Raw genomic sequence first — 26,304 nt, 5'->3', positions numbered from 1 at the left:
CACTTTCATCAAAATCAAAATCAACTTTAATTGTCGAACCAAAGTCTCTTTCCAAGCTCCCCTTATCATAAACGCTTCCTTCTATACTTGCCGAGCAACGCATCTTGTCAAAGATACACTTGTCGAGGACATCAACTCTAAAGCACGCTTTTGCATCACTAGGATGCTTCATCGCTTTCTCCACATTAATGGTCACTTGCTCACCATTAATTCTAAACGTGACCGAGTTGTCCTTTGCTCCTAGCAACACGTCCCCTGTGGCAAGAAACGGTCTACCAAACAGAATAGGTACCTCTTTGTCCTCGGGCATATCCAATACTATGAAATCAACGGGGATGACGAACTTGTCTACCTTGACTAAGACATCCTCTACTATTCCAGTGGGCTTCACAATGGAATGATCAGCCAGTTGTAGGGCAATGTCGATGGGCTCCATTCTGTTCTCCAGTCCAATGGCACGTGCTGTTTTCAATGCCATCAGTGAGATCCCCGATCCTTGATCCAATAGACATTTGGTGAAAATTGTGTTGCCTATCTCACAAGGAATCACACAACTTCCCGGATCCCTCTTCTTCATGGGCATCATTCCCGAAATCAATTGTGAGCAATTCATGCTCAATGCCACTATTCCCTCGTCTTGAAGTTTCTCCTTGTTTGCCATCATGTCCTTAAAGAACTTGGAGAACTTGGGGAAATTAGTGAAGAGGTCCACCAACGATACATCCACATTCACTTTTCGAATCACGTTCATCATCCACTCGAAGCTTTTCTCCTTTGGAGCTCTGTTCTTCCTCTTCGGTGGATATGGTGGAGGAGGAATGTGATCAGGGAAGTTGAACTTGCTTTTCGGGTCTAATGCCGGACTTGTCATCAGCTGTCCATTTGATCCCATCTCTACTTTCTGCTTTCCCTTCTTTTCTGCCAAAAACTTCTCACTTAACTCGGCTTCTACACCATTTTCCTTGCTGCCGGATGCAGCCTGTTCTTGACCATGTTGGGCACCCTGCACCAACGCGGGACTTCCCTTACATGCCTCGTCCGCCCCTGCGTGCGAGGAATGCAAGCCTAACATCTCATCCGCCCCTGCGTGTGAGATGCCGGAAGTACCTTGGCCGTCCATTGATGGTGTCGAATCCAACTCACGACCACTTCTCAAGACCACTGCCTTACACTGTTCATTGCCTCTCGGATTAGGTACGGTATTGCTCGGGATGGTGTTAGGAATCCTCGTGTGTGATGCCGTGGCAAGCTGCCCTATCTGCGTCTCAAGATTCCTCATTGTCGCATCCATCTGCCCAAACTTTTCCACCGTCCTTTCCTTGAAAATTTCGTTCTCCTTTTGACTCTTAGTCATGAAAGAGAGAATCTGCCCCAACTGATCCTCGACGGTTGGCTTCTTCTCATAACCCGGCGGTTGAGTGTTGTTCCTCCATTGATTTCCCGAGTTGTTGCTAGGACCAGCCTGATTCCATCCCGTTTGTTGAGGTCTCCAATTTTGCTGATTGTTGTATTGGTTGCCTTGATTGAACCCTTGGCGATTGTTGCCAATATAGTTCACATCTTCCACAGGTGGTCCTTGAAGACTTGGGCACTGATCAGTATGATGCCCGCCTTGGCACAACCCACATCTCATCACCGTCACAGCTTGGGGTTGAGGAGTCAGTTGAAGAGATTTAACTGCCTTTGTCATCGACGACATTTGAGTGCTAATGTCCGCCAGTTGAGCCTCAATTGCGGTCACTCTTTCCGCATCCTTGGTAGCACCAAATGTATCTCCCGCTCTATCAGCCCCTCGCCTTGGATTGTGCCAATTCCGTTGATTGTTGGCCAGCCTTTGAAACAAAGCCCTCACCTCATCGTGAGTTAGATCATCTAGGTTCCCATTCGAACCTGCAGTCACCAATCCCGTGCCTTCACTGTTGAGTCCCTTGTAGAATTTCAAAAGGTCATGCCCCGGAGCTAGTCCGTGACTTGGGCATTTCCTTATCAATTCCGTGAATCTCTTCCATGCTTCCGCGAAGGACTCGTCATACTTTTGTCGGAAAGAGGTGATCTCCTCTCTCAACTTCTCAATCTTCATAGGAGAATTGTATTCCAAGAGGAACAACGTCTTCAACTCTTGGAACGTTGCTATGTTGTAGCCCGGGATAGAGTCATACCAAGCTCTTGCTTTCTCCCTCAGAGAGAATGGGAATAAGACCCTCTTGATTAGATTGTGTTCCACATTCGGGGGTCTGTGAGAGTTCGTCAACTCGTAGAAGGCATTGAGGTGGCTCACCGGGTCCTCATCATCCCGTCCATGGAAAAGATTCCCCCCATTCACCAAACTAATATAGTGAGGTGGAATGTTGATGTTGTTGTTCGCATAAGCAAACTCTCCGGGGTACTCAATTCCCGATCTCAGTGTATCGCCAAACCTCACAACAGGTGGTGGTATCTCATTGTTATCTGCCATCTCACTTTCTGATTCTGAATCTCTTTCTGTACTCGGCTCGCTGAACAAGTTGCCTCTGATTGGACTCGGATAGTCCGGGAAGATTTCAGTAGGCGATCCTCTAACTCTTCTTCTTTGATAACAGAGCAACCCAAACGGTGGTGTACCCTGTGATCGCGTGTGCATTCACTTTTTTTATTTTTATTTTTTTTATTTTTACCTACACAACAGAAAATACACCAAGCACAAGCACAATATAATTCCTATTACCGAAAGCGAGACCTCTCGACAACTTCGGGGTAAGTACTATAAAAAGTGTGTGCTAGAGTGCGAACAAAACTACCTAAAACTAAACTAAGAGTTAGCTAAAAATTACCTAAAAGAATACACTCCTTCGTCTTCAAGTCCGGACGTGGTAGATGGCTATCACACCGTAGAACACGAACAATGTACCTATAAAACTCAAAAAGAAAAATCAAACAAAATAAAAACAAACAAACTATAAGCTAAATAATCGATTGCCTTCCCCGGCAACGGCGCCAAAACTTGATGTGGATAATACTGGTTTGTAAAACAAATCAATTTCGCACGCAAGTTCAATTTAATTACCCAAATATTATCACTAACTGCAAGAATACAGCTTCGTGTGTAGTATTTTAGGTGTCGATCCACAGGGAAGGGAATGATTATTAAAACTCAACGCTAAACAAAGCATAAAAAGGTTCGATTTTTGGTTTTGATGATTAATGACACTAAGTTAACAAACTAACTACGCAAGGATTTTAAACACGAGAAAAACAGGTCACTCCAAGTTGCTCCTTAGACTCGAATCATTCTACACATTTATCACACACAAATTTGGGATTAACTTATCAACCTAATCGCTTGCACTGAACATGTTTGCGACGTATAATTCACAGTCAGCTGAACACTTGTTCCATGAATTAATTTTCGAAGGCATTCAACTCCTGCGGAAGCGCGGGAATCTAACATCAACTACTATACGAGCTTACCTAATCCACTATCAAATTATCCTCTGAACAATTTTAATTTGATAGCATAACAATTGATTAATCCATCCATGTCTATGTTAAAGAGACAATAAACAAGGATTAGATATCTATCACAACAGATGCCTCTAAAGTAATAGAATTACGCATTAAACACAATCAATGATATCAAACGTGAGTTCAAAAGTGTAGAAGCATTCTAACGAGTCTAATTCACAACTTGGAGCAACAAATGAGCCTAGCCTTGATACATGATAAATTCAATGATTAAAACCGTAGAAGGCATGCTCTTTCGGAGTAGAATTGGATGGCGGAGTCGGATCGTCGGAGTGTCGGGTAGATTTTCCTCCTTCTCTTCTCTTCTTCCTTCTTCTCCCTTCTGTCTTCCCCTTCTCTGTAAATTCCTTTCTATTTTTATTTCCCCAGCAAAACTGCCGAGAAAACTGCTGAAATGCAGTTGAACCACCAAACGCCCGACCGGGCGAAATTAGAAGGGATAATCGCCCGACCGGGCGAAAGGCTTCTGGAGGTATCGTGGGGAAACGCCCGACCGGGCATTTTGTGTCGTCAATAATCGCCCGACCGGGCGAACTTTCTGGAATCCTCATGCGTAACGCCCGACCGGGCGAACTTAGAAGGACCAATCGCCCGACCGGGCGATATGCTTCTGCATGGCTTCGCGGGAGACGCCCGACCGGGCGTTTAGTTGAAATCAGAACGCCCGACCGGGCGAACTTTCTGGACTCCGCATGCACAAAATGGAAACGCCCGATCGGGCGTTTAGCAACATCAAAACGCCCGACCGGGCGAACTCTCTGGAATCTCAGCTATGCATTTCCGACGAACTTCCAGCTTCTAACACCCGAAACTACACTCAAAGCACGACTTGGTGAGTTATAATTAACATGAAATCCGGGGTAAAGAATAGGAAATAAGCTTCGCATCAATATTCTTAATAGTTCTTTTGAAAAATTGCATATGTAGGTGCAAGAATAAAAGAACTACCTATATAAGCATGAAGGTTAGCCGCTTCAAGAAGCTAGGACTTGGCTTCGACATGTTTATGAAGGATAAGGACATAGGCTAGTAAAAAATAGTGTCAAGAAAGAACATATTAGTGTGTAAACTTTTGTATACATTATCTTCGTGTATTCAAAGTGAGTTCCCATGGTTCAATCCTTAGAGACACCATGTGTATTCGAATGTATGGAATGTATAATGTGCTAAGGTGAAATTCAATCGTTACGATATTTCATTTATGCAAAAGTTTGAATTTTGTGATTACTTGTTTTAGTTAATCAAGGATTGCACTAAAATAGGGGAGGATTGTTGGATATGTTAGTGTAATTGGATTAACTTGATTGATCAATATAATTATAACGAGACATCAAATAAGTTGGAAATGCAGAGTGCACACTTATTTGAATTCGTTATGATTAGAAGGGGGTTCGGGGGCAGCGCCCCCGAGAGCGGGGTCGAAGGGGCGGCAGCCCCTGGCGGGGTCCAAGGGGCAGAGCCCCTGGCTGGGGTCAAAAAGTTACTCTGCAGAAATCTTCATCCGGAAATGGAATTTTCGATAATTGAAGGACCAAATTGCAATTTTATAACCCGCCAACAATCAGTTATTTTCGGTTGTGAAATGAAGGGATGCAACGTTTCATCCTAAACCTCTACATATTGATCGATTTCTGGTTCGAAAAGTAGGACAAGGAAAAGACATACGAAATTGTTTTACACCAGAATTGTATCCGATCAAATTTTTGATAGAACCGTCAAATATATTTGATCTGAAAGTGTTCTTCACGCCTTTCAGTTTATCAGTTTGTTCACATTCTCTGTTTATCACTAACAAAGATCAAATATATTCTCTCTGAAAATGTCGAACAAGGAAACGGCGAAGGAAGCAACGAAAGGTTTTGCGAAGTTGGATAAATTTGCTGGCCAGGATTTCAGACGCTGGCAGAAGAAGATGCATTTCATGTTGACTGGTCTGAAGGTCGTGTATGTTCTGAGTACTCCCATGCCCGAGGCTGTTGATAATGAAACTCTGGAACAGACGAGGAGGCGGATGAAGTGGGAGAACGATGACTATATATGTCGTGGTCACATCTTAAACGGTATGTCTGATTCCCTTTTCGATGTGTATCAAAACGTAGAATCTGCTAAAGAGTTGTGGGATTCCCTCGAAGCCAAATATATGGCAGAAGATGCCTCTAGCAAGAAATTTCTTGTTGGTAATTTTATTAACTACAAAATGGTTGATTCGAGGCCTGTCATGGAACAATATAACGAACTGTTGAGAATATTGGGACAGTTTTCCCAATATGATATGAAAATGGATGAATCCATTTCTGTTTCAAGTATTATCGACAAACTGTGCAGAAATCTTCATCCGGAAATGGAATTTTCGATAATTGAAGGACCAAATTGCAATTTTATAACCCGCCAACAATCAGTTATTTTCGGTTGTGAAATGAAGGGATGCAACGTTTCATCCTAAACCTCTACATATTGATCGATTTCTGGTTCGAAAAGTAGGACAAGGAAAAGACATACGAAATTGTTTTACATCTGAATTGTATCCGATCAAATTTTTGATAGAACCGTCAAATATATTTGATCTAAAAGTATTCTTCACGCCTTTCAGTTTATCAGTTTGTTCACATTCTCTGTTTATCACTAACACCCACCTTATTACAAAAATAATCTATCTGATTCAGCTTCTCGATTTAGGACACTCGATTATTCTCTGATTATAAAATAATCTATCCGAATATCTGATTCTGCTTCTCGATTTAGGACACTCGATTATTCTCGATTTAGGACACTCGATTATTCTCATTTTCTTCATTTAATCTATCTGAATATCTGATCCTGCTTCTCGATTTAGGACACTCGATTATTCTCATTCTCTTCATTTGTTTTTGTTCCCTACTAAATCCGTCGGTAACTAGAGGAACTAATGTATTTGTTGTTCATATCCTCCAACTCTCCATATATATATATGGACATTTGATATATAAAATAAATTGAATAAAAGATATACATGCATGCTACGTTGTTTCCTTAGGAGATTAGTGGCACTGCTAAATAGGAACATGTGTGCAAAACAAATATATAAATTTCATTGTATTTGCTTTTTTATTTATAATAAAATAGTCATCTAGAATCACTACGTGGAACCTGTTTCATTTTTTTTGAACTCTACGTGTACGTGTGTATGTTAAATGGCTTATGTATAAAATATAAACAAATCACATCATTTATATATATACGTACAGTTATGACATTTTAATTAACAACTAATTAAATATTCAAAATTATTATTAACGTATATAACTAATTCATTATATTAATCTCTTAGTAAAATCTACTAAATGTTCTCTCTATAACTACCGAATGGTATATATGTATATATATTAGGTTAGGGATATTACAGTAAGTCCGGATCTGTCGATGCCATCAAGCCGATACTGAAAATATGTATCACGTGCCTCCAACATGTGAACAATGCGGAGAAAAAAATCTCGCCGCATTCTAAATCGGCGGTGAAAAAACGTTCGGATTGGTTCATCAGCAAAATAATCTGCGAACAGACGTTGATGAGCTACGTCATGCTCACGGGGGACAAAGGTCCGACGTCGGATTGGCCTCTGGACCTGCTACGCCTGTTCACACTCACGTTCCATTTCGGCCAAGCAATCGGCCGTAGCCTCATGAACGCAATCGAATAAGGCCCGAGTAATGCCCTCTGTGGTACTCCAGTCGTCGTCGGGATTGATTTTTATAAAGTGAAAGAAAATTGGGATAGAAAAGAAAGATTGGTGTGTGAAAAATGGAATGAGAAATAAGGTATATATAGATAAGAAAACATAAATAAAAAATGAAAATGCGTCGCATCGTCCACGCCTATCGTCTGCGTTCCCCGCAACGGGGTGGACGATGCTTAATCTGAGGCCATCGTCCGCGGAGAAAGCATAGGGCACGGAGGAAGGGTTCGCCATTGTCCGTCGTGCTACAGTGGCGGACGATGCATGATAAGGCCTATTTCATGCATCGGTTTAAAGGGTAAAAAGTATGTTACTTGATCAGTTTCACGCGGAAGGCGAGTGTTAATTGTGGAGGAATGCCGCTTGGCCAAGGACAACAAGGCCAAACTGATCAAGCTGACGCAGAAGGCGAAAAAGGCCAAAACCATGTGGGTTGATCAAGGTGGTGATCAAGCAGTTAGCTGGGGGACCACTACATTCTAGAAGGACACGTATCAGCAGATAAGGCGCTCAATCCAAGCAAGGACGAATATTCGCTGCCAAAGTTGTTATCGTAGCTGGAGGTTGTTGTGAAGAGCCTATAAATGGAGGACGCAGTGCCATAATGGAGACTCTCTTCTTCCCTCTAATTTAGTTTCCGCCTGTTCCTATTTCCAAGTTCTTCCAAGTTCCAAAAATCTCCCCAATTCTTAGCTTAGAAAGAGGAAATGGTTAGCTAGGAGGAGTGCGACCGAAGGGAGCGCGACAGAGGAACCAGATCTGCTCGGCGCCGTCTCAAGTTTCCGACCAAGGATCTCTCGGCTATTATCACTTTCTTGCTTTCTGAATTTGTTAGCTTAGTTAAATTTCATTTTGTTTCGTAGTTAAAGAATCATGCTTGTATTCCGCACTTCCCAGTTCTGTGTTTGAAATCTGTTTTATAAATCAATGTTATTTTGCTTTCGGAATTTTTGTTTACTGTCCCAGTTTAGTTCGTTTTAAAAATTTCAGATCGAGTGTTTGAATCTTCATTATTGGTTTGTAGTTTCGTAGCATGTTTAGGTAGTGAAGTCTTTATTTCAGCCTGTCGTTACTTGGTCCGTTATTGGTTGTCCGCATGATGAGTCCCTTGATCAAGTAGTTAGTTTATATTCCGCCTAGCGTAATCCAGTAGTTTAAAACTCCCAACTTAAAGCGTGGCAGCAGCCAACCCCTGTTCACTAAGCACACACTTAACGCACCAGTTTCTCTATGGGTTCGACCCCGTACTTGCCACTTACTGTTAAAAGTAGGATGCATGTTAGGGAGTTATAAAAATGTTTTCGTGAAAGAGAGAGGTGAGCGCCTTGATCAAGTGGCAACGACATTTACTAACTGATCCACCCGGTCGATTATTCTTCCATATAACTTGATCACGCGAAATCTTTCAGTCACCAATGCATCAGCGGGCTATCGTCCGCCCCATTGCGGATGCTCTCATTAAAACTCGTGACGTCAACAAATGAGACTATTTTTTGTGGACGGAGGAGTATAGTTGGTGTGGACTAGGAAAGAGATCGAAAACATGAATAGAATGCGGATCAAGTTATATGGAGTGATAACCGAACCGATTGGATCAGTTAGCAAATGTCGTTGCCACTTAATCAATGCACTCTAGCTCTCGCCCTTTCCGCCTTGCCAAAGTAATTTATAACTCCCAATTTTGCACAACTTTAACAGTAAAGCGGCAAGTTCGGGGTCGATCCCATAGGGAAGTTGGTGTATCGAGTGTGTGAGTAGTGAACAGGGGGGTTGGCTGCTGCCACGCTTTAATTTGGGAGTTTTAACTACTGTTTTAATCTAGACAGAATTTAAACTAGCTAGCTTGATCAACTGAATTCTAACTACTGGGTCAAGTGATTTGCAGGAAACAACAGAAAAGTAAATGCGCAGATTTAAAGCGAAAATAACTTGATTAAACCAAAAACTGATTACAGCATGAAACTAAACTAAGCTAACATTTGGAATCTAAGAAAGCGGTAAACTGAGAAGAATCTCAGCGGGAAACTTAAGTCACGCTAACAGAAATGAGTATTCTGCAGCGCTCCCTTTGGTCGCCCTTCTAACTAAGCTATCTAACTAAGCTAGAGAATTGAACTAAACTAAGCTAGAGAGCTGGACTACGCTAGATAACTATGCTAAACTAAACTAGGCGGAAAGTAAAGTGTCTCCTATTTCTTGTGGTGGCACACCCTTTATTTATAAGCTCGATTCGGCCTCCAGCTGGATAACGATCTTGTCAGGGAATATTCACTCATTCTGAGAATGAGCGACTCATTGATTGCTACGTGCTGTTCTTCTAGAATGTCGACGCTTTTTGGTAACAAATTCGTGACTCAGCTTCGTCCTTGCGTCTCATATTCCAGCACGTGTCCCTTCTAGAACGTCGTCCTTGATAACATAATGGTGCGCTGTATCCAGCTCATTTCCTCACGTGCTCTTCTTCCAGAAGCCCGTGGTCCCCTCCTAACTGCTTGATCGCTGCCCTTGATCAACTCCCCCGATTCTGAGCCTTTTATCGCCTTTGTACTTGCTTGATCAGGTCGGCCTTGAAGCCTTGGTCAAGTGGTAATTCTGCACATTTAACACTTGTTTTGCGCGATAAATCGATCAAGTAGCATGTATTTCACCCATAAACCGATGCATGAAATAGGCCCTATCAAACTGCTCATACTTAAAACATACTTGTCCCCAAGTATAAAGAAAAAGAAAAGAAAAAGACAGGGCAAATTTCAGGCATGGTTTATTTATTTTTTATGTAAAAGAAAAGACGAAAAGAAAAACAAGACCTTAAGATAAAGACACGTATTCACATGTATGCATTAGACCGAATAATTTTCCAACAATCATACCCGAGGTCGAGGTCAATCCATTTGTCAGTAGCTTGTGTTCATTCTCTTTCGCCTTTGCTTGATCAAGGTGTTAGCTTGTCAAGATTGCTCAATTCAAAAACCACTGTTGGATTCACTCAGTCACTCATTCCTTACCTGAGAAGTTAGGACTGTTCACTCGATGTTGCCATAAATTTAATACCTTGAATCGGACTACACAAGATAGTTCCTTAAGGTCTTTGTTTTAAGGTTGTAACGAGGCTCAAGGTTAGGAACGTATTAGGGTGGGGTCCTAGGGGTTCTAAGTTCAAAAATAAAAAATAAAAAATTTTAAAGAAAAATCAATGAGTCAAAAAGCCAAAGATTTGCCTAGACTCGCTGGATCAGAATTGGGATTTTTTTTTCTTTGGTGCTCCTTCTTGGTCAGATTTCGACCTTCAGCCTTATATTATTTTTTTACTTTTGATTTTCTGGGTCAGGTTACAACTATTTCCTGCCCTTTTTTTATATGATCAATGATCAACCCGATTGTCTAACTTGATCAACCTGGCTGCCCCTCCTTTTTCTTGCTATCCCCTTTCGTTACCCTTGACAAACTCCATCTCTTTGACCCTCTTTCCTCATGTGATATGAAACTTTGAATTTGGTTTTAAGGCTTCAAAGAAAGGGAAAGAGTGTATAAGCTCGAATTGGCTAACTAGGGGGTGCCTTGACTAATGAGGCGGGTTTGTGGAACGAAGGAAGAACACGACTCAAATGGTTAAGTCCTAATGCCTTTAGTCATTACTACTTGTGCAATTTTCATCTCAATATTAAAAATCAGCCTCTCATAATTTTTCTTTTGTAAAAATAGTAGAAAGTGTTCTACTTTTGGCTTATAACTCGCATATAGAGAGGCTTCACAGTTGGTTTAGAAATTGAGCGTTTCTATCATACTTGCGTCATTCAAATTGATCAAGCTTTTGCAATCAAGTTTTATATGTGAGCATACTGAATCCTTTTTCTAACTCTCCCAAGAAGTAATCAAGTCTTCCATTTTTCCAATTTCATGCATATTGCCTATTTTATTACTATCTGGAATTTGTTATTTTTCGAAAAAAAATTTAGCATGTATGATTCTACTGTAACTAACCCGTCCCCCCTCCCCACTGCATATGAACTCGTCCTCGAGGGGCTGGATGCAGTGGAAAGAAGGGTTAGGCACAGGCAATGATATAACAACAATCAAGGGAAACTTCTCACAATTAGACCGGACACTAGGCTAAGTGTGAGATAGTGCCAACAATCAAAACATGCTAATAACCAAACAAAAACAAAACAGATATAGGCAAAACAGAAAACAACTTCCATAAACTTTTCACACTTAGTCCAGACCCAGGACTAAGTGTGAGATTGGAGTACACAATTTACACAAAGAAACAAGGTTAAGGGTGATAGTACTGGCTTCTAGATAGCTGAATTAGGGGAACGTTGCGCTCCTTCCTTATTGCCTCCATTACACATGCCTTCCTTATTGCCTCTACGGCTTCGTGCTTATCGAAGCTCCTCCTCCTTGGTATTTTTATTCTTTTTCTCCTTCGGGGAGGGGAAGCAAAAGACCTGCTGGCAGCTTTAGTAAGCCCCATACCTTAATTGGTATGGTGGCCCATATTAGGGGGAGGAAAGATACTTTCTTCCCCCTTCCTCTTGCTCCCTTTTTCTACTCTCACCTGGTTGCTCTCCACAGTCTTGCTTGCTTCAATGACTGCTCCGGTCTCTTGATTTTCTCCTCATCCACTTGTTGCCTTGAACCCTCAGCTTCAAGAAGCAGCTGGTTCATTGCCTGGTGGTGCGTTCTTCTCGGGATGGAGTCTTCTACTGTGGTCGATGAAAGGTTAAATTCTGCCTCCTTTCGTCGTAAAGGGAGATCACTGGGACGAGGCAGCCCCTCTGTTGATGGTGGCAGAACAGGGTCCTTAGACCGAGAAATCCTTGGGTGAGCCTTTAGGGCGGTGTGAATCTCCACGGGAAAACTTCTGAGTACGGAGTCCACACGCCTTATGTCAGCCGGGTCCGCATATTGGAGTGGGCCGATGAATCTAGGAGGCGATAATGGGGTTCTGGTGGTTGGTGGACTCGGTGGTGAAAGGGATCTCTGATTATTACTGTCGAGACCGGCTCCTGAAGAAAACGAGGAAGTATTGGAGGTCTCGAGTTGATTTCCCTGCATATCTTTCCGAATGAAGATAACACAAAGGTTCTGAAGATATATGATGGAAAGTGAGATCAGGAAAACCCTCTTTTATACTCAAATTCCGACTGTTGAGATCCCCGCTTATTGATATCTCTGCGATCTTTCGTGTACCGGCGCGCCTTTTTAGAATGCTAGATGGCAAATCTTCCCTGATACGCTTTCTTCCTCTCTCCAGAACGTCCTTTCATTTCAACAGTCGGCGCCGCCTGACACCTCTCTACTTACTGCACATGTCTCGTCATCACCTGCTCTTATCAACTCAATCACTGTTCCACTAATTAAATTCAAATTGCACTGATCACGTGAATAATTAAATCTCGATGACAACTCACATTATTCCACTTGATCAGTTCTTTTCCTCCACTTCCGACTTTTGATTAACGAAAATAAAACTAAACACACTTAATAAAAAAAACTATTCACAAGGATTTGATCGGGTTCCCTTGGAATGTTACTTGATCAGATTTAGAGATTTAGAAATTATTGCTTGATCAAGCAGACCATCCATGAATACCCGATCACTCCTTATACTTGTTTGCTGGTACAAGCTAGGCATTAGTAGTGAAATGTCATCCACTACAAACGCCTTCCTTTCGTTCCTTCCGAGTAGCTCGCTTTGCTCCAAACCGTTGGTCCTTCCTGCGAACTTTGCCCTTTTAGGTTTACGTTGCTCCCAGTTTCTCTGTTTACCTCGATCAATCCTCCTTTCCTGATGGATCTTTATGTTTCACATTTTTTTCTGTCAACTGCTTCCCATTCAAACTCATGTAGAAGGAGTAACCATCTGATCAAATGCGGGTTTGATCCCTTCTTCGACGATAGGTATTTGATGGCCGCCTGGTTTGTATACACCGTCACCTTGGAACCGAGTAGGTGCTGCCTGAACGCCACAAATGCAAAGACTATTGATAACATTTCTTTTTCTGTTACATCATAGTTCCTTTGCGCCTGACCCAATGCTTTTGATGCGTAGAGGAAAGCATAACTTTTCACTTGGATTTTCCGACTTAGTGTTGCTCCCACAGCACAGTTACTAGTCTCACACATCACCTCAAGGGAGTGATTCCAGTCAGGACCACGAATTATAGAATAACTCATCAATTGTTCCTTCAGGAATAGGAACGTGGCTTTGCAGTCATCAGAAAGTTTAAACTCCATGTCGTCCTCGGGAAGCTTTGTTAGGATCTGCGTTCCCCCGGCGAAATCCTTGATACGTCATCCACGGCCCTTAGCGTGCCTTAACAAGATTCTGATCTTCCCCTGGCTAATAAGGTACGGAAAATTTGCCACATGTGTGTGTCTTGCCATGACTGTCCCATGTTCCGGCCAGTTTGAATTTTGCTTCTTGGGCATCAGCTGGGGTTGATGTTGGAAGAGTAAGTATTCCTTTCTCTGCAATCGTGGTTTGACTGTCTTGTGATCTGTCTGACTGCACAGGTCCTTGAATGCCATCGTTGATGCTGGTACGGAAAATAGTTGCCTTGTAAACGAGGGATCCTTCTTCAACATTTCTTTTAATGGAGCGGCTTGGTCTGGTGGTTTCTCGACCCTTCTTGGCTGAGTAATCTCTCTTGCCTCAGCTGGTTGTGACGGCTGACAAAACTCCATAATTGCCCTTCCAATGGCTTGGTCATCCATTGCATCAGCCATTGTCGTATCATACCATTCTGCTGCCTCTTTCTTCAGCTGTTCGCCTTCAGCGGAACCAGACGGTGGCTCTTTGAGGGATTCCCTTTTTGGATACTCCTTTTTTCGAGGGCTGATAACGTTTACTGTTTGTATGCTCTCTCTGTCCTGTGGCTCTCTTGCAGCTTCATTAATGCCGACTGTAAGTCGCTCTCCTTTAAACTCCAGATTAATTGTCCTATGGCGGACGTCAATGACTGTGTTAGCAGTGGATAGGAAAGGTCTCCCCAAAAGGATTCCAATAGACTCCTCCGCTCTTGGTTCCGTCATTTTTATAACAAAGAAGTCAGCGGGATACATGAATCTGTTCACCTTGACGATTTCATCTTCCAGAACTCCCTTGGGGTAGATGCAGGACCAGTCTGCTAGCTGTATTTCCATATTGGTTTGGACGAGCTTAGCGTTCTCCAGCTTCTTGTATATAGAATACGGCATAATATTGATGGAAGCCCCTAGGTCGCACATTGCGTGCTTCATTTGAACGTTTCTGATAGAAATTGGGAGCGTAAATACTCCTGGGTCAGTTCTCTTTGAGGGAATATCATCAGGTTGGATCTCACCGGTTACTTCATCTGCTTCCACCCTCGTTCTCTTTTCAGCACCATGTTCACATATGGTAGACTCTTCTTTCGCTGTGACTTGATCAGGGGCGCTGGATTCAAGGCTTTTACTAAGACTTGCCCTGGATGCTGGAAAACTTGCAGTTGAGCTCTGATAAACTCCTTCTGATTTCAGAGAGACTGTGTTATCATTCTCTCGCCCTGCTAGAGGTTGCACTGTAGCCGGAATCTTTCCATCATTACCTCTCAGCTCGCCTAGTGACATGGCGACCTGAGATAACTGCTTTGTAAGCATTTCTAATGCGGCTCTCTGTTCCTTTTGGGCTTCCTGTATTTCCCGCACAACATCATGAGGCTGATGTGGAACCATCATATCCCCTGGAACTTCATTTTGCTGCCTATTATTTCTCTGATTAAATTGGCCTCCTCCATGGCCTTGCTGGTAGAAACCGAAAGATCCATATTGCTCTGGTTGGTTCTGGGACAGATGGTTTTGTTGATTTCCTTGGTAGTACTGTAGGTTCCCTTGGGATTGCTGGGTTCCTCTGTGGTACTGCGGGACATAACTCACCATTTGATTACTTGGTTGCCTACCCTGGTTGACATACTGAGGAGCTTGGTGTTGGTACCACCCATTCTCCTTCTTGTTGTCGGTTTGACCAGTTAGATTGTCCTCCACTTGACCAGTTCCCTTGAGGTCCACTTGACCATCCTGCCTGACCTCCCTGCATTCTATTTCCTCCTGCGTTTGGTCTATCCAAGATTCGGGCTGGCCAGTTGGACTGCCCGTCGAAGGGTTGTACTTGTTGAGGTGCGGTTAGTTGTGGCTGGATTTGATTCTGATCAGTCCATCTGAAGTTGGGGTGGTCCCTCCATGGAGCATCTCTCTGCTTCCCCTGGATCCAGTTGCTATTTGTGTTCCAGTGGCCTACTGCGTTCACTTGCTCTACCTCAGGGGGGAATTCACAGTAATAGTAATGATGTTCTTCTGGAGGTGGCGGCTGCGGTACGTACTGTGTCTCCTTTGGTGCAGGTGGTGGCGGTGGTCTCGTTTTCTCTACTTCTTCCAGCAGTTTCTTCTCCATCTGCTCGAATCGAGCCTCCAGCTTTTCATCGTTGCGCGCCTCTGCTGCGTGCACTGCTCATCTCCTGTACTGCCCTCGAGAGGTTTCATACGACCGCTTAGCCTCAATCAGCCTCTCCAAAATATTCTTATCTTGGCTAAAAAGGGTTTTTGAGAAATCCCCTTGTGCTGCGAGGTTGAGGTCGTTTTTGCTATCCACCGTGAGTCCGCCATAGAAAATCGAGTAGATTTCCTTCTCTCCCAATTTGTGGTTAGGGCATGCTTGAAGCAGCCCTTGGAACCTATCCCAGTACTGGACGAGGGGCTCGTCGTATTCCTGTCTGGCTTCTGTAATTTCCCTTTTTCGGGCACTTGTTTTTTATGTTGGAAAGAAACGATCGAGGAATATAATGCGAAACTCAGCCCACGTTCTGATGGATCCTTCCGGCAGCCTTGACAGTCAGACACCCGCATCCCCCTTCAAGACGAAAGGAATAGCTTTGAGTTTGTAATCTTCGGATGTGGATCCAGCCGGCACGGGCTGAATGTCGCAATATCGGCAGAATTCCAGAAAAGCATACGGACATTCCTTCGAAAGGCCATAGAAGTGGGACAAGACGGCCAGTACTCCTAATTTGATGGCAATTGTCCGCATCCTAAGAGTAGCGGTGATGGTATGCGTGGGCTCTCTCTCATCATGAGCGTGTAGAGAACCGATTCTAGAGTCGTCAGCGATAAGGGCCATTTCTGCTTCCGTTCGTTCTGGTGGTGGTGGTTGTGTTTTCTGCTCGGTGGCTGCTGCTGCTTCTAATGCGGCTCTGCGACGAGTGATGACAACGTCGGCTCCCTGGACTCTCCACTGAGTGTTAGTTCTTCTGTATATCAAGGGATGATTCCAGTAATAGCCTTGGTGGTACCTTCTCATCAACAGCAAAAACAAGAAATGAGAAACAAAATTATATACACCTACGCACTACGCACAAGCATAAAGTAACATCATGCTTCCCCGGCAACGGCGCCATTTTGGTGTGGACTAGGAAAGAGATCGAAAACATGAATAGAATGCGGATCAAGTTGTATGGAGTGATAACCGAACCGATTGGATCAGTTAGCAAATGTCGTTGCCACTTAATCAATGCACTCTAGCTCTCGCCCTTTCCGCCTTGCCAAAGTAATTTATAACTCCCAATTTTGCACAACTTTAACAGTAAAGCGGCAAGTTCGGGGTCGATCCCATAGGGAAGTTGGTGTGTCGAGTGTGTGAGTAGTGAACAGGGGGGTTGGCTGCTGCCACGCTTTAATTTGGGAGTTTTAACTACTGTTTTAATCTAGACAGAATTTAAACTAGCTAGCTTGATCAACTGAATTCTAACTACTGGGTCAAATGATTTGCAGGAAACAACAGAAAAGTAAATGTGCGGAAGCGAAAATAACTTGATTAAACTAAAAACTGATTACAACGTGAAACGAAACTAAGCTAACACTTGGAATCTAAGAAAGCGGTAAACTGAGAAGAATCTCAGGGGGAAACTTAAGTCACGCTAACAGAAATGAGTATTCTGCAGTGCTCCCTTTGGTCACCCTTCTAACTAAGCTATCTAACTAAGCTAGAGAATTGAACTAAACTAAGCTAGAGAGCTGGACTATGCTAGATAACTATGCTAAACTAAACTAGGCGGAAAGTAAAGTGTCTCCTATTTCTTGTGGTGGCACACCCTCTATTTATAAGCTCGATTCGGCCTCCAGCTGGATAACGATCTTGTCAGGGAATATTCACTCATTCTGAGAATGAGCGACTCATTGATTGCTACGTGCTGTTCTTCTAGAATGTCGACGCTTTTGGTAACAAATTCGTGACTCAGCTTCGTCCTTGCGTCTCATATTCCAGCACGTGTCCCCTTCTAGAACGTCGTCCTTGATAACAGAATGGTGCGCTGTATCCAGCTCATTTCCTCACGTGCTCTTCTTCCAAAAGCCCGTGGTCCCCTCCTAACTGCTTGATCGCTCCCCTTGATCAATTCCCCCGATTCTGAGCCTTTTATCGCCTTTGTACTTGCTTGATCAGGTCGGCCTTGAAGCCTTGGTCAAGTGGTAATTCTGCACATTTAACACTTGTTTTGCGCGATAAACCGATCAAGTAGCATGTATTTCACCCATAAACCGATGCATGAAATAGGCCCTATCAATAGTACTACTATTTCTCTATAATTTTTCATTTACCTCTTTACTTCAAGATGTTTTAAAATAACTAACCTAATTCAGCCCATTACTCAACAAGCGAAATGCAAATGCTAACCCACTCCCTACTGACAACAGGGTAACGGAGAACCTAGGCGTTGTGGGGAAAAGATGTAAACCGAAATATAAATGTTCACCCACTCCCAAATGACAATGTAGACATTGCCAAAGAGTTGCTATTTTTAATAGAGCGAACTACAAATTTAGGACTTACACTTTTATTGATATATATTACGATACCTGTACTTTTAAAATATCAATTGTAGTCCATATACCATATCTTGAATGTACAAATTTGCCCTCTACCCATTTGAGGGTGTATTATACCGATAAAAATGAGAAAAAGTAAATAGAACCTTGAAACATGCATAAGGTATGGTATAGAGATCGCAAATAATATTTTGAAAGTATAAATACCATAAATATACATAGGTGAAAGTATAGATCATAAATATATGGTTCACTCCTTTTACTATTATATATCGGCTCCAACTTGGATCTGGATGATGAGCGATCTTTCTTTCCTTATTCTATTTTACCTATCTAAAAAAATACTCGTAGCTGACAATCTGAGATGGTCTTAACATCTAATCTCCACCACTTAAAAATCGAACTATATCCTTCAATGGAGAAATGCAGGTCAAAAGAGCAAGAGCTAAAAACTTACCACATGATTATGAAAGAGCAATTTCCATCATCCCAATTCCCATGTCACTAAACAAACATAGTAACACAATAATATATCAGCCAAGCAAGACCAAGATATTACCTCCATTTACAATATGTGGTCCAAATTAAAAAAATAAAGCAAGATCCCTATTGTGCAAACACAATCAAACACAAAAGGCAAAGTCAAGATAATGATATAGGCTTGCATGCAAATATCTGAGTAGTGACTTCATATGTGGAAGTGTTATTTATACTTGGGAAGGAAATAACATAAAAATGCCCCGAGTGGGCCAAAATAGACAGAATTTCAGAATCAGCCGGGTTCATATATATTTACAATTTTTTAAAACAAAATATACTAGTTTATAGAAAAAAATGGTTAGAATTAACATTTGTGTCCATCATTAATTTTTGTTAAGCAGGAAATCATTATTAAAATGTACTAGTGTATATCTTACATGTGAGGGAATTATGGCTTACAATTACTCCATCTGTCCAATTAGAAATGAAACGTTTTCCTTTTTGGTCCGTCCATTAAAAATGAAACGTTTCTAAAAATGGAAACACTACTCTCTCTACTTTTTCTTCTCTCTTACTTTACTCTCTCTTCATTAACTCACAAAACAACACTACATAAAATCACGTGCCGAAAAGTAAATGTTGCATATTTAATGGGACGGAGGGAGTAAATAGTAGTGCACAATATAAATGGAAATATAATCTAATTGGGCCTGGTTAATCATCCAACCAAAAAAAGTACACTATCTATTTATTATGAATGAATACAAATAAAAAATTATGTCCATATAATTATGTGGCTGTGGTCATTGGCGTTTCCAAATGTAGGAAACGTGTAGAAGAAAATAGGTTTATTAGTCTTCTATTAGAATTACTTTCTTGGGCTAAAGATGACATATAAGACATGTCAAATTAGGTACTCGCGGATATCCGATCTGAAATTTTCGGGTATTCGATTCCGAAATTCCTAAAATCCAATACCCGACCCAAATTTGATTCCAGGTACCCGGATACCCGACTCGGGTATCCAGTCCCGAAAAATTGGGTATCTAGTCCTGATTGTAATTTTGATTTTTTTTATTTGTTTGAAAATTAACTACAAAGTTTTACAATTTATTTAATATTATTTAGTTCGAATTTAATACAAAGTTGAAATAGTATTCAAGAGAAAATATTTACAAACTTTTAAACATACAAAATTCTTGTAATAGTTTGAATTTAAGAGAAAAATAACTACAAACATTGAGAAATACAAAATTCATAAGTTATAGTAACATGGAGTAACGTCTTTCATCCATCCACATATATTTAAGATATTAAATTATATTTTTCATCTTTCATCCATCCACAATAAAAAAAATTAAATTAAATTATATTACATCTTTCATCCATCCACAGTAACAACATATTAACATCTTTCATCCATTCACATGTAATTAAGAAATTAAATTACATTTAATTATTTTTAACATATAGTAATTTATTAATTTTAAAAAACTAAATCTGATAATTCGCATATACCCGATTGGGTATCGGGTAACACGATACCCGATGATCCAAAATTCTCACTACCCGATCCCAATACCCGAAAAATCGGGTTTCGGGTATCCAATTGCCTGACTTTTTTGGGTTTGGATATCGGGTATCCAATACCCAATATCCATTTTGACAGGATTATAAGAAGATTTATTTAGTAAGATAAGAAATACAGGCTTCGGGTCAAGATAAGCTCATATGAGAGTTTTTTCGTTGTTGTTTGGTAGATAAGAAATGAGGCAAACATGCTATCCGACCAAATTTGCGAGATCCATATCCTTGTATTTTGAAGAAAAAACTGTTGACTTGGATGAGCCATAGAGGATAACACATACTTACAAGTTAACTATGATACCAAACACTTAGAAATAGTCATATAAATATTTATATCTAGGCATTACCAACTTGTCAAACAGGTGTCAATTCATCTTATCTAATCCATCTTTCTGACTTAGTTAATTTCCCACAACAATTTCGTTTTATTCTCACCTAGTGCAATCGATTGGTTGAGGATGAACATTTGAACATCGCATCAACCACTTACCTATCATTATCAATAATCATAATCTTGAACACTAGTTTGTTACCGATTACATCAAATGGATTATATCATTCTATACGAATGTGTATATGAAATATAACAAAATTACAAAAATAAGAACCTACACTAATATAATTTTCAATCGATAGTAACAAACAAAGATCCAAAATATTTACACTACGATCTATGCACAATTATATACACTGAATTTTCATAGTATAAAAACCACGAAAATGGTCAAACCACGCATCACAATAGTTTATCATAAAACTAAAACAAGCATAAACATCAAACTCTTTACAAGATTAATCAATCACACCAATATAACAAAAAAAATACAATCACAAAACTTAGGAAATGGAGAATCGTCTCCTTCTAGGTTTTGTCAAATCCGGCATTCCATCATCAATATTCAACGTGTCTTTGGATCCATTCTTGAACGGATTCAATTTCCCCAAAGTCTTGGACATGGATGAGAAGAATGTAGGCTTTTTCCCACTCGATTTCGACGACGTGCCCTGCCCTTTTTTGATATCTTGAATGTACATTTTCATCTTCAACAACTCCGTCCTCAGCTCCTCGTTCTCCTTCACGAGGGACGTGTCGGCTTGCACTTGCTTCCTCATCGTGACCGCATCCGCATCCTGGTGATCATCATCCCCTCCACTTCTCAGCTTGAGCTGGTCGTAGTATAGCGCGTGGAGGACTATTTGCACTGGGAGCCTCTTATTTTGGGAAGCGTGAACCCTAGCATCGTACGATAGCTTGAGCGGGTCCATCACACTGCACACCTTTTCCCGCTCGATCTCATCTAGATTCGGGTGTGCCTACACCATCATAGACAATACTTCATACTTAAAAATAAGGATAAATTTAAAAACAAGGTGCACCAGAACTATCACAAGATCTAGGTGCACCTATGACAGTTCAGACGACTTAAACACGCGACAGAAGTTGCAATAGCAAACACAATCAAGAATGATTGTCAAACACAATCAAGAATGATTGTCTATGTTACATACCTTGAGATATATATCAATAGCGCGATAAAGATCATCGTCGGCCTTCCTAGCGGCCTTAGGCACCAAATTGGCAATCCCATTGAACTTGGAAATGGTTAAATCAGCATAGGTGGCTATCTCTCCAAGATAAGCATCAATAGTCTTCCCAACTCTATACATAGCTGTGGAGCAAACCTCCCCCGCATTGAAAATCGCCACACCCTTCTCCCTCTCCACAAATCCAGATATGACCTTCCTCACACTCTCAAGATCAAACAGCCTCGCGCCATCAACGGTGAACGACAAAACCAACAAATCATCAAGGGTCACATGCTCAAGAATTATAGAAATCTTCTTCTCCAGCTCACTCTTGCACCGGCTGTCGGCTCTCAGGAAAATGGCTGTCCGAAGCAGACAGCACAAGAAGTGTATCGGAAAGGCCGATTTCTCCTGTGGGAGGAGGGCCACGATGGACTCGAGGATATCGCGCTGCTGGAGGCGGACGTCTGGGTCGCTGGAGTCCAGCGACCGGGCGCCCTTGCCAGAGTGATCGCTCAGCGATCGCTCTGTGTAGGTTATGATCGCGCTGGCTAGAGTTAGTCCCTTTGCGCCTCTTCCTTTCATTGATGCAATGATCCTCTCGAAGAAGGCTATGTCCAAGATCGTCAGCTCCTCCGTCCACCAATTCGGCGGCGAACGGCTCGGGAAATTCGCCTCCACGCAAGCCTGCTCCATTATAAATCGGCACAAGTTTTAAAAAATTGTTTTACTTTGTTGAATGAAAGTAGTAGAAAAAGTTGATGAATATGAGTTATACTTTTATATATTGATTTTATTATAAAATGCAAGTAGAGTGATTGAGTCGAATGTGGGTCCACTTGCTAAATATTACTAATGAGACTCCTAACGTGGACAGGAGTAAAAAAGTTGAAATGAGCCTCCTAACGTCAACAGGATAAAAAAGGCAAACAAAAAATACTAGTATATGGACAACATGTTCGTTACTTAAACAACGTCGTTTAATACATTTAGTTAGTCACGTCTTTAATATTTATGCATTTACGGGTCACGTCAATAAATTCAGACCTTGGAAATTTTCTCCATGGAAGAATTAAGAAATATATCAAAGTTATGATATAATGAAATTTTTTTAAAGTTGCAAAATTGACTAAAATTTGACCAAACTTTATGTTTTTTTTTCTGGCAATCTGACCTTTGCGGCAGTGATCTCGACGCAGCGTTGCACAATCCCGAGATCAGCGGCGATGGGGAGGAGATCCTCGCACGACTTGAGTACGACAAGGGCGCCGGAGAGGGTGGTGAGCGCCACTTGGGACAAGAAATCATCGGTCCTTCCGGCGAGATTGCCGTCGCAGTATTTGTCGGTCATCTGGAGATACTCGGCGGCGCAACGAAGGGCAGCGACGTTGTCCACCGTGATCTCGAAGTTGACGCCGTAGCAGAACTTGGCCGCCTTCTCAAAGATCTCCGGCCCCCCGGGAATGTCAGACAGATTAATCCTCGTCAAATCCGTCTCCTTCGATTCCAGAATCAGTTTCCTTATATGATTGCTCTTCGCCACCAGCATGAACTGCACAACCGTCAAAAAGCAAAACCATGATCACGAGCACTAGCAGACGCAGAAATAATTATGGCTGAGATTTCTAAATTTAAGTTTAATGTATATTTTTAGTAATTTAGATAATATGTAGGTACTTTTACCTTGTGACTTACACTAAACTTGATTAAATTTCAAAAAATTTAATAGAAAAAAGTATGCTGCTACGCCAAAAGCTTACCTTGTGAAGGCAGAAATTAGCTTCTCCAACTACCACGATTATATCAGTTGAGATTTCTTGAGAGAAAACCCTAATCAAATCAAAAGCAAGAATTAATGAATTATACACAAAAAAAATTGAAATATATATGGAATTCGGAAAGAGAAAAAGTACCATTGGCCAGTTCTTTCCATTGCTAGAGAGAATCTGTTGGCCATGAATGAGTGAGGGAGAAAAGGAGAGTTGGAGATGTCAATTATAGTTGAATAAATGTGCTGTATATATAAAGACCTTGATTTATCATGTAATAAATCTAAGCTGTTTTTCCCATGCAAATAATTGCCTTTTTTACTTATGTACTTTAACAACTTTTAAATGTAGTTTTCAAGTTCCAAATGATATATTCTGTTATCCACTCTGCCATGTAGATTCCCTTTTATCTCTCCAAATTAGATTCATGAACTTCACTATATATTTTCATTTTTTCTGGGATCTATTAAATTTTATTAGAATTTTGTTATTCTCAAACTCAACTTTGATATTAAACTACAGGAAATCTAAAGAAAATCTAAAAAAAAAAGTAATCAAGGTTTGAGGGTTTCACGTGTAAGTGTGCATTTTAAATTTAAATACACAAGTAACAAGACGATTAGAAATTAAACAAACTGATATTGAATATTCTTCCTTTTTTAATTTCTTTTATTCTGTCAACTTGGTGTATTCTGATTTTATTTATGGAGAACAGCATCCTTGCAAAAGCTTGTCTGTGTAAATTAGACACTACATCCGTTTTTTAAAATAGCAAAGATTCCGTTTTGGATCGATCCTTAAAAATAAAAACTTTAAATTTTTTCTATTTTAAGACATGGACCCCACAATCTATTAACTCTGCTTTCACTACAGTTTCTCTTTGTCTCTTACTTTACTCATTTTTCTTTTCATCTCTCTTACTTTATCAATTCTTCTCAGTTACTTTACCAATTGTGCGTTAAAACAGTGACGTTTCAAATATTTCTATTTTTTGAATACGAAGAGAGTACGAGTATTCGTTTTGATTAAGGAGAGTAGTGAAATTTAAATTTTAAGTTTTGTTGTTTGTGCACTGATACTGTAATGTGGTATTATCAGCAAATGTTTTCTCAATCTCATCGAAACTACATGTACTATATTGCAAAAAAATTTAAATACAATTAATATTAAGTAAATTGAATAACATGAAAAGATGTAGTAGCACCTAATTTATTGGTGTAATGATTAAGAGGATTAAAAAGGGCAATTAATAAATTTTCTCGTCACCAATAATTAAAGGAGTGTTTGGCACCGGACAGAAAAACAGAAATCTGGGTCAAATCATGTGTGCTGTGGCTTATAGAAAAGCTCGTTGATTTCTTACCACTCAAACAAGTGGTTCACAATTCATTCCGTTTTCCAAACTAAAACATGGATGGATTACTGCCACGTCACTCTCTCTGGCCCACTCTCTGCTTTACTCAGTGCTATCTTCGGACAGGATAAATATGTCACGTTGTGGGCCACCACCGGATCTTGATTTCACTAATCAGAAGCGTACACGTAGGATGCCTTCGCACTTCAATCCATTTATTATAAAATGCAAGTGTACATAGAATGGGCTTAAGAGCATCTCCAATGGGGCACCGGCACGCCGATTTTTTGCGGACGTCGGTGCTGACGCCGAACCATTGCAGTCGGAGTCGGCGAAATCGGCGTCAAAATCGACGTGCCCACGCCGATTCTTGGTCTGACGCCGATTCTCACGCCGATCCGCACGGCGTCATTGTAGTCCCCGGATCAGTGTCATATCGGTGTCAGATTTTTAATTTTTTTTAATTTTTCGAAACGCGTATGTGAGTACTCTCTATCTTAATTTATGTAATTTTTTTAAATGCACTTTTTAATTTAAATGAAAATAGTATATTTTCACGTATATGTGTCGTATATTTAATTCCGTATTTTGTGTGATTGTTAATTGTTTGTTTTTCATAATTGAGTGATGTGGCTGGGCTATTGCATGTCCAGTTGCATGTCCATATGATGTGGCAGGAGGATTTTAGTGTTGATGATGTGGCAGTGGCGAGGCTATGGGAGGACTATTGCATGTCCAGAACTACTAGAGATGCTCTAATATGATGAGAGATACATAGAACCATGTTTTTCTTTTTCAAATTAATAAATTCAATAGCTTAGATATCAAGTATGAGTAATATACACTACTCGTCTACTCCTAATAAAAGAATTTCGCATGTTTAAATTCAATTCGAATTTGAAATACATTACATTTTATACACAAATAAATGATAAATTTGTCAATAAAATTTAAAATTTTATGTTATCACAAAATTCTTGATTAATTACATGCAAACTTATTTTAGTGAAGTAAATAGTTATCTTTTTAAAAGTTGTTGACACGTGATGATCGTATGTACATAGGTGGCGTTCGGTTGCCATGACTAATATCATGAAACTATCCATCTAGGATTAAGTTATAGGATTATTTTAGTTGGAGGGGGAGGCTATGACTAATTATCATTAGACTATCCATCTAGGATTAAGTTGTAGGGTTCAATCTTATGAACCAAACATGATATATATTTAATCATGAGATTTAATTTTGCCAACCAAACACCCTAATTGTATAAAATGTTGCATTAATTATGAAGTCGTAAAGGATCGACTTTAGGCATAACATCCCCAGCTACTCTCTTCTAGCCATTATGGAGGACATGCATTGCACGTGTAAATTTTTTCATGAGAAAATAAATCATACTGCACCTAAATTGAATCCAATGCCAAGTTGTTGGATATGTTCATATGTAGGGACACCATCATGTTTTATTTCTCAACAAATACCTCCACTACAAGAAACTGAAGTTTATCCTGACATAATTAGATACTCCATA

General features: G+C 40.7%; 2 protein-coding genes and 1 non-coding gene across 3 annotated transcripts; 1 reads left to right on the top strand and 2 right to left on the bottom strand.

Annotated features, from left to right (window-relative positions):
• Positions 1-212: 212 nt before the first annotated feature.
• On the bottom strand, positions 213-2,455 carry LOC121760686. The gene is made up of 3 exons (XM_042156319.1): positions 1,108-2,455; positions 345-918; positions 213-255 (listed from the first exon to the last, which is right to left on the bottom strand). The coding sequence occupies exons 1-3, from the start codon at positions 2,453-2,455 to the stop codon at positions 213-215; spliced, it is 1,965 nt and encodes a 654-aa protein (XP_042012253.1).
• LOC121763150 lies at positions 1,962-2,068 on the top strand. The gene has a single exon (XR_006042393.1). It is a non-coding gene; the product is annotated as a small nucleolar RNA R71 (small nucleolar RNA).
• Positions 2,456-20,792: 18,337 nt separating the features above from the next.
• Positions 20,793-23,661, bottom strand: LOC121762971 (root phototropism protein 2-like). The gene is made up of 5 exons (XM_042158998.1): positions 23,561-23,661; positions 23,408-23,477; positions 22,822-23,199; positions 21,630-22,334; positions 20,793-21,434 (listed from the first exon to the last, which is right to left on the bottom strand). The coding sequence occupies exons 1-5, from the start codon at positions 23,602-23,604 to the stop codon at positions 20,958-20,960; spliced, it is 1,674 nt and encodes a 557-aa protein (XP_042014932.1). The 5' UTR covers positions 23,605-23,661; the 3' UTR covers positions 20,793-20,957.
• Positions 23,662-26,304: the final 2,643 nt, after the last annotated feature.

The sequence above is a fragment of the Salvia splendens genome, chromosome 13, assembly GCF_004379255.2.
Source record: "Salvia splendens isolate huo1 chromosome 13, SspV2, whole genome shotgun sequence".
In the NCBI taxonomy this organism is placed as follows: Eukaryota; Viridiplantae; Streptophyta; class Magnoliopsida; order Lamiales; family Lamiaceae; genus Salvia; species Salvia splendens.
The sequence above is the reverse complement of the archived record's forward strand: the minus strand, read 5'-3'. Positions and strand labels throughout refer to the sequence as shown.

Bases quoted from the DNA above. Each gene is read 5' to 3' on its own strand.
- LOC121760686 (XM_042156319.1), bottom strand. From the start codon at position 2,455: ATGGCAGATAACAATGAGATACCACCACCTGTTGTGAGGTTTGGCGAT. The intron at 919-1,107 runs GTACTTCCGGCA...AGTTTTTGGCAG, and splicing joins ACCATCAATGGACGGCCAAG to AAAAGAAGGGAAAGCAGAAA. The intron at 256-344 runs GTTCGTCATCCC...TTCTTGCCACAG, and splicing joins GTCTTAGTCAAGGTAGACAA to GGGACGTGTTGCTAGGAGCA.
- LOC121762971 (XM_042158998.1), bottom strand. From the start codon at position 23,604: ATGGCCAACAGATTCTCTCTAGCAATGGAAAGAACTGGCCAATG. The intron at 23,478-23,560 runs GTACTTTTTCTC...TGATTTGATTAG, and splicing joins ATGGAAAGAACTGGCCAATG to GGTTTTCTCTCAAGAAATCT. The intron at 21,435-21,629 runs GTATGTAACATA...ATGATGGTGTAG, and splicing joins CTATTGATATATATCTCAAG to GCACACCCGAATCTAGATGA.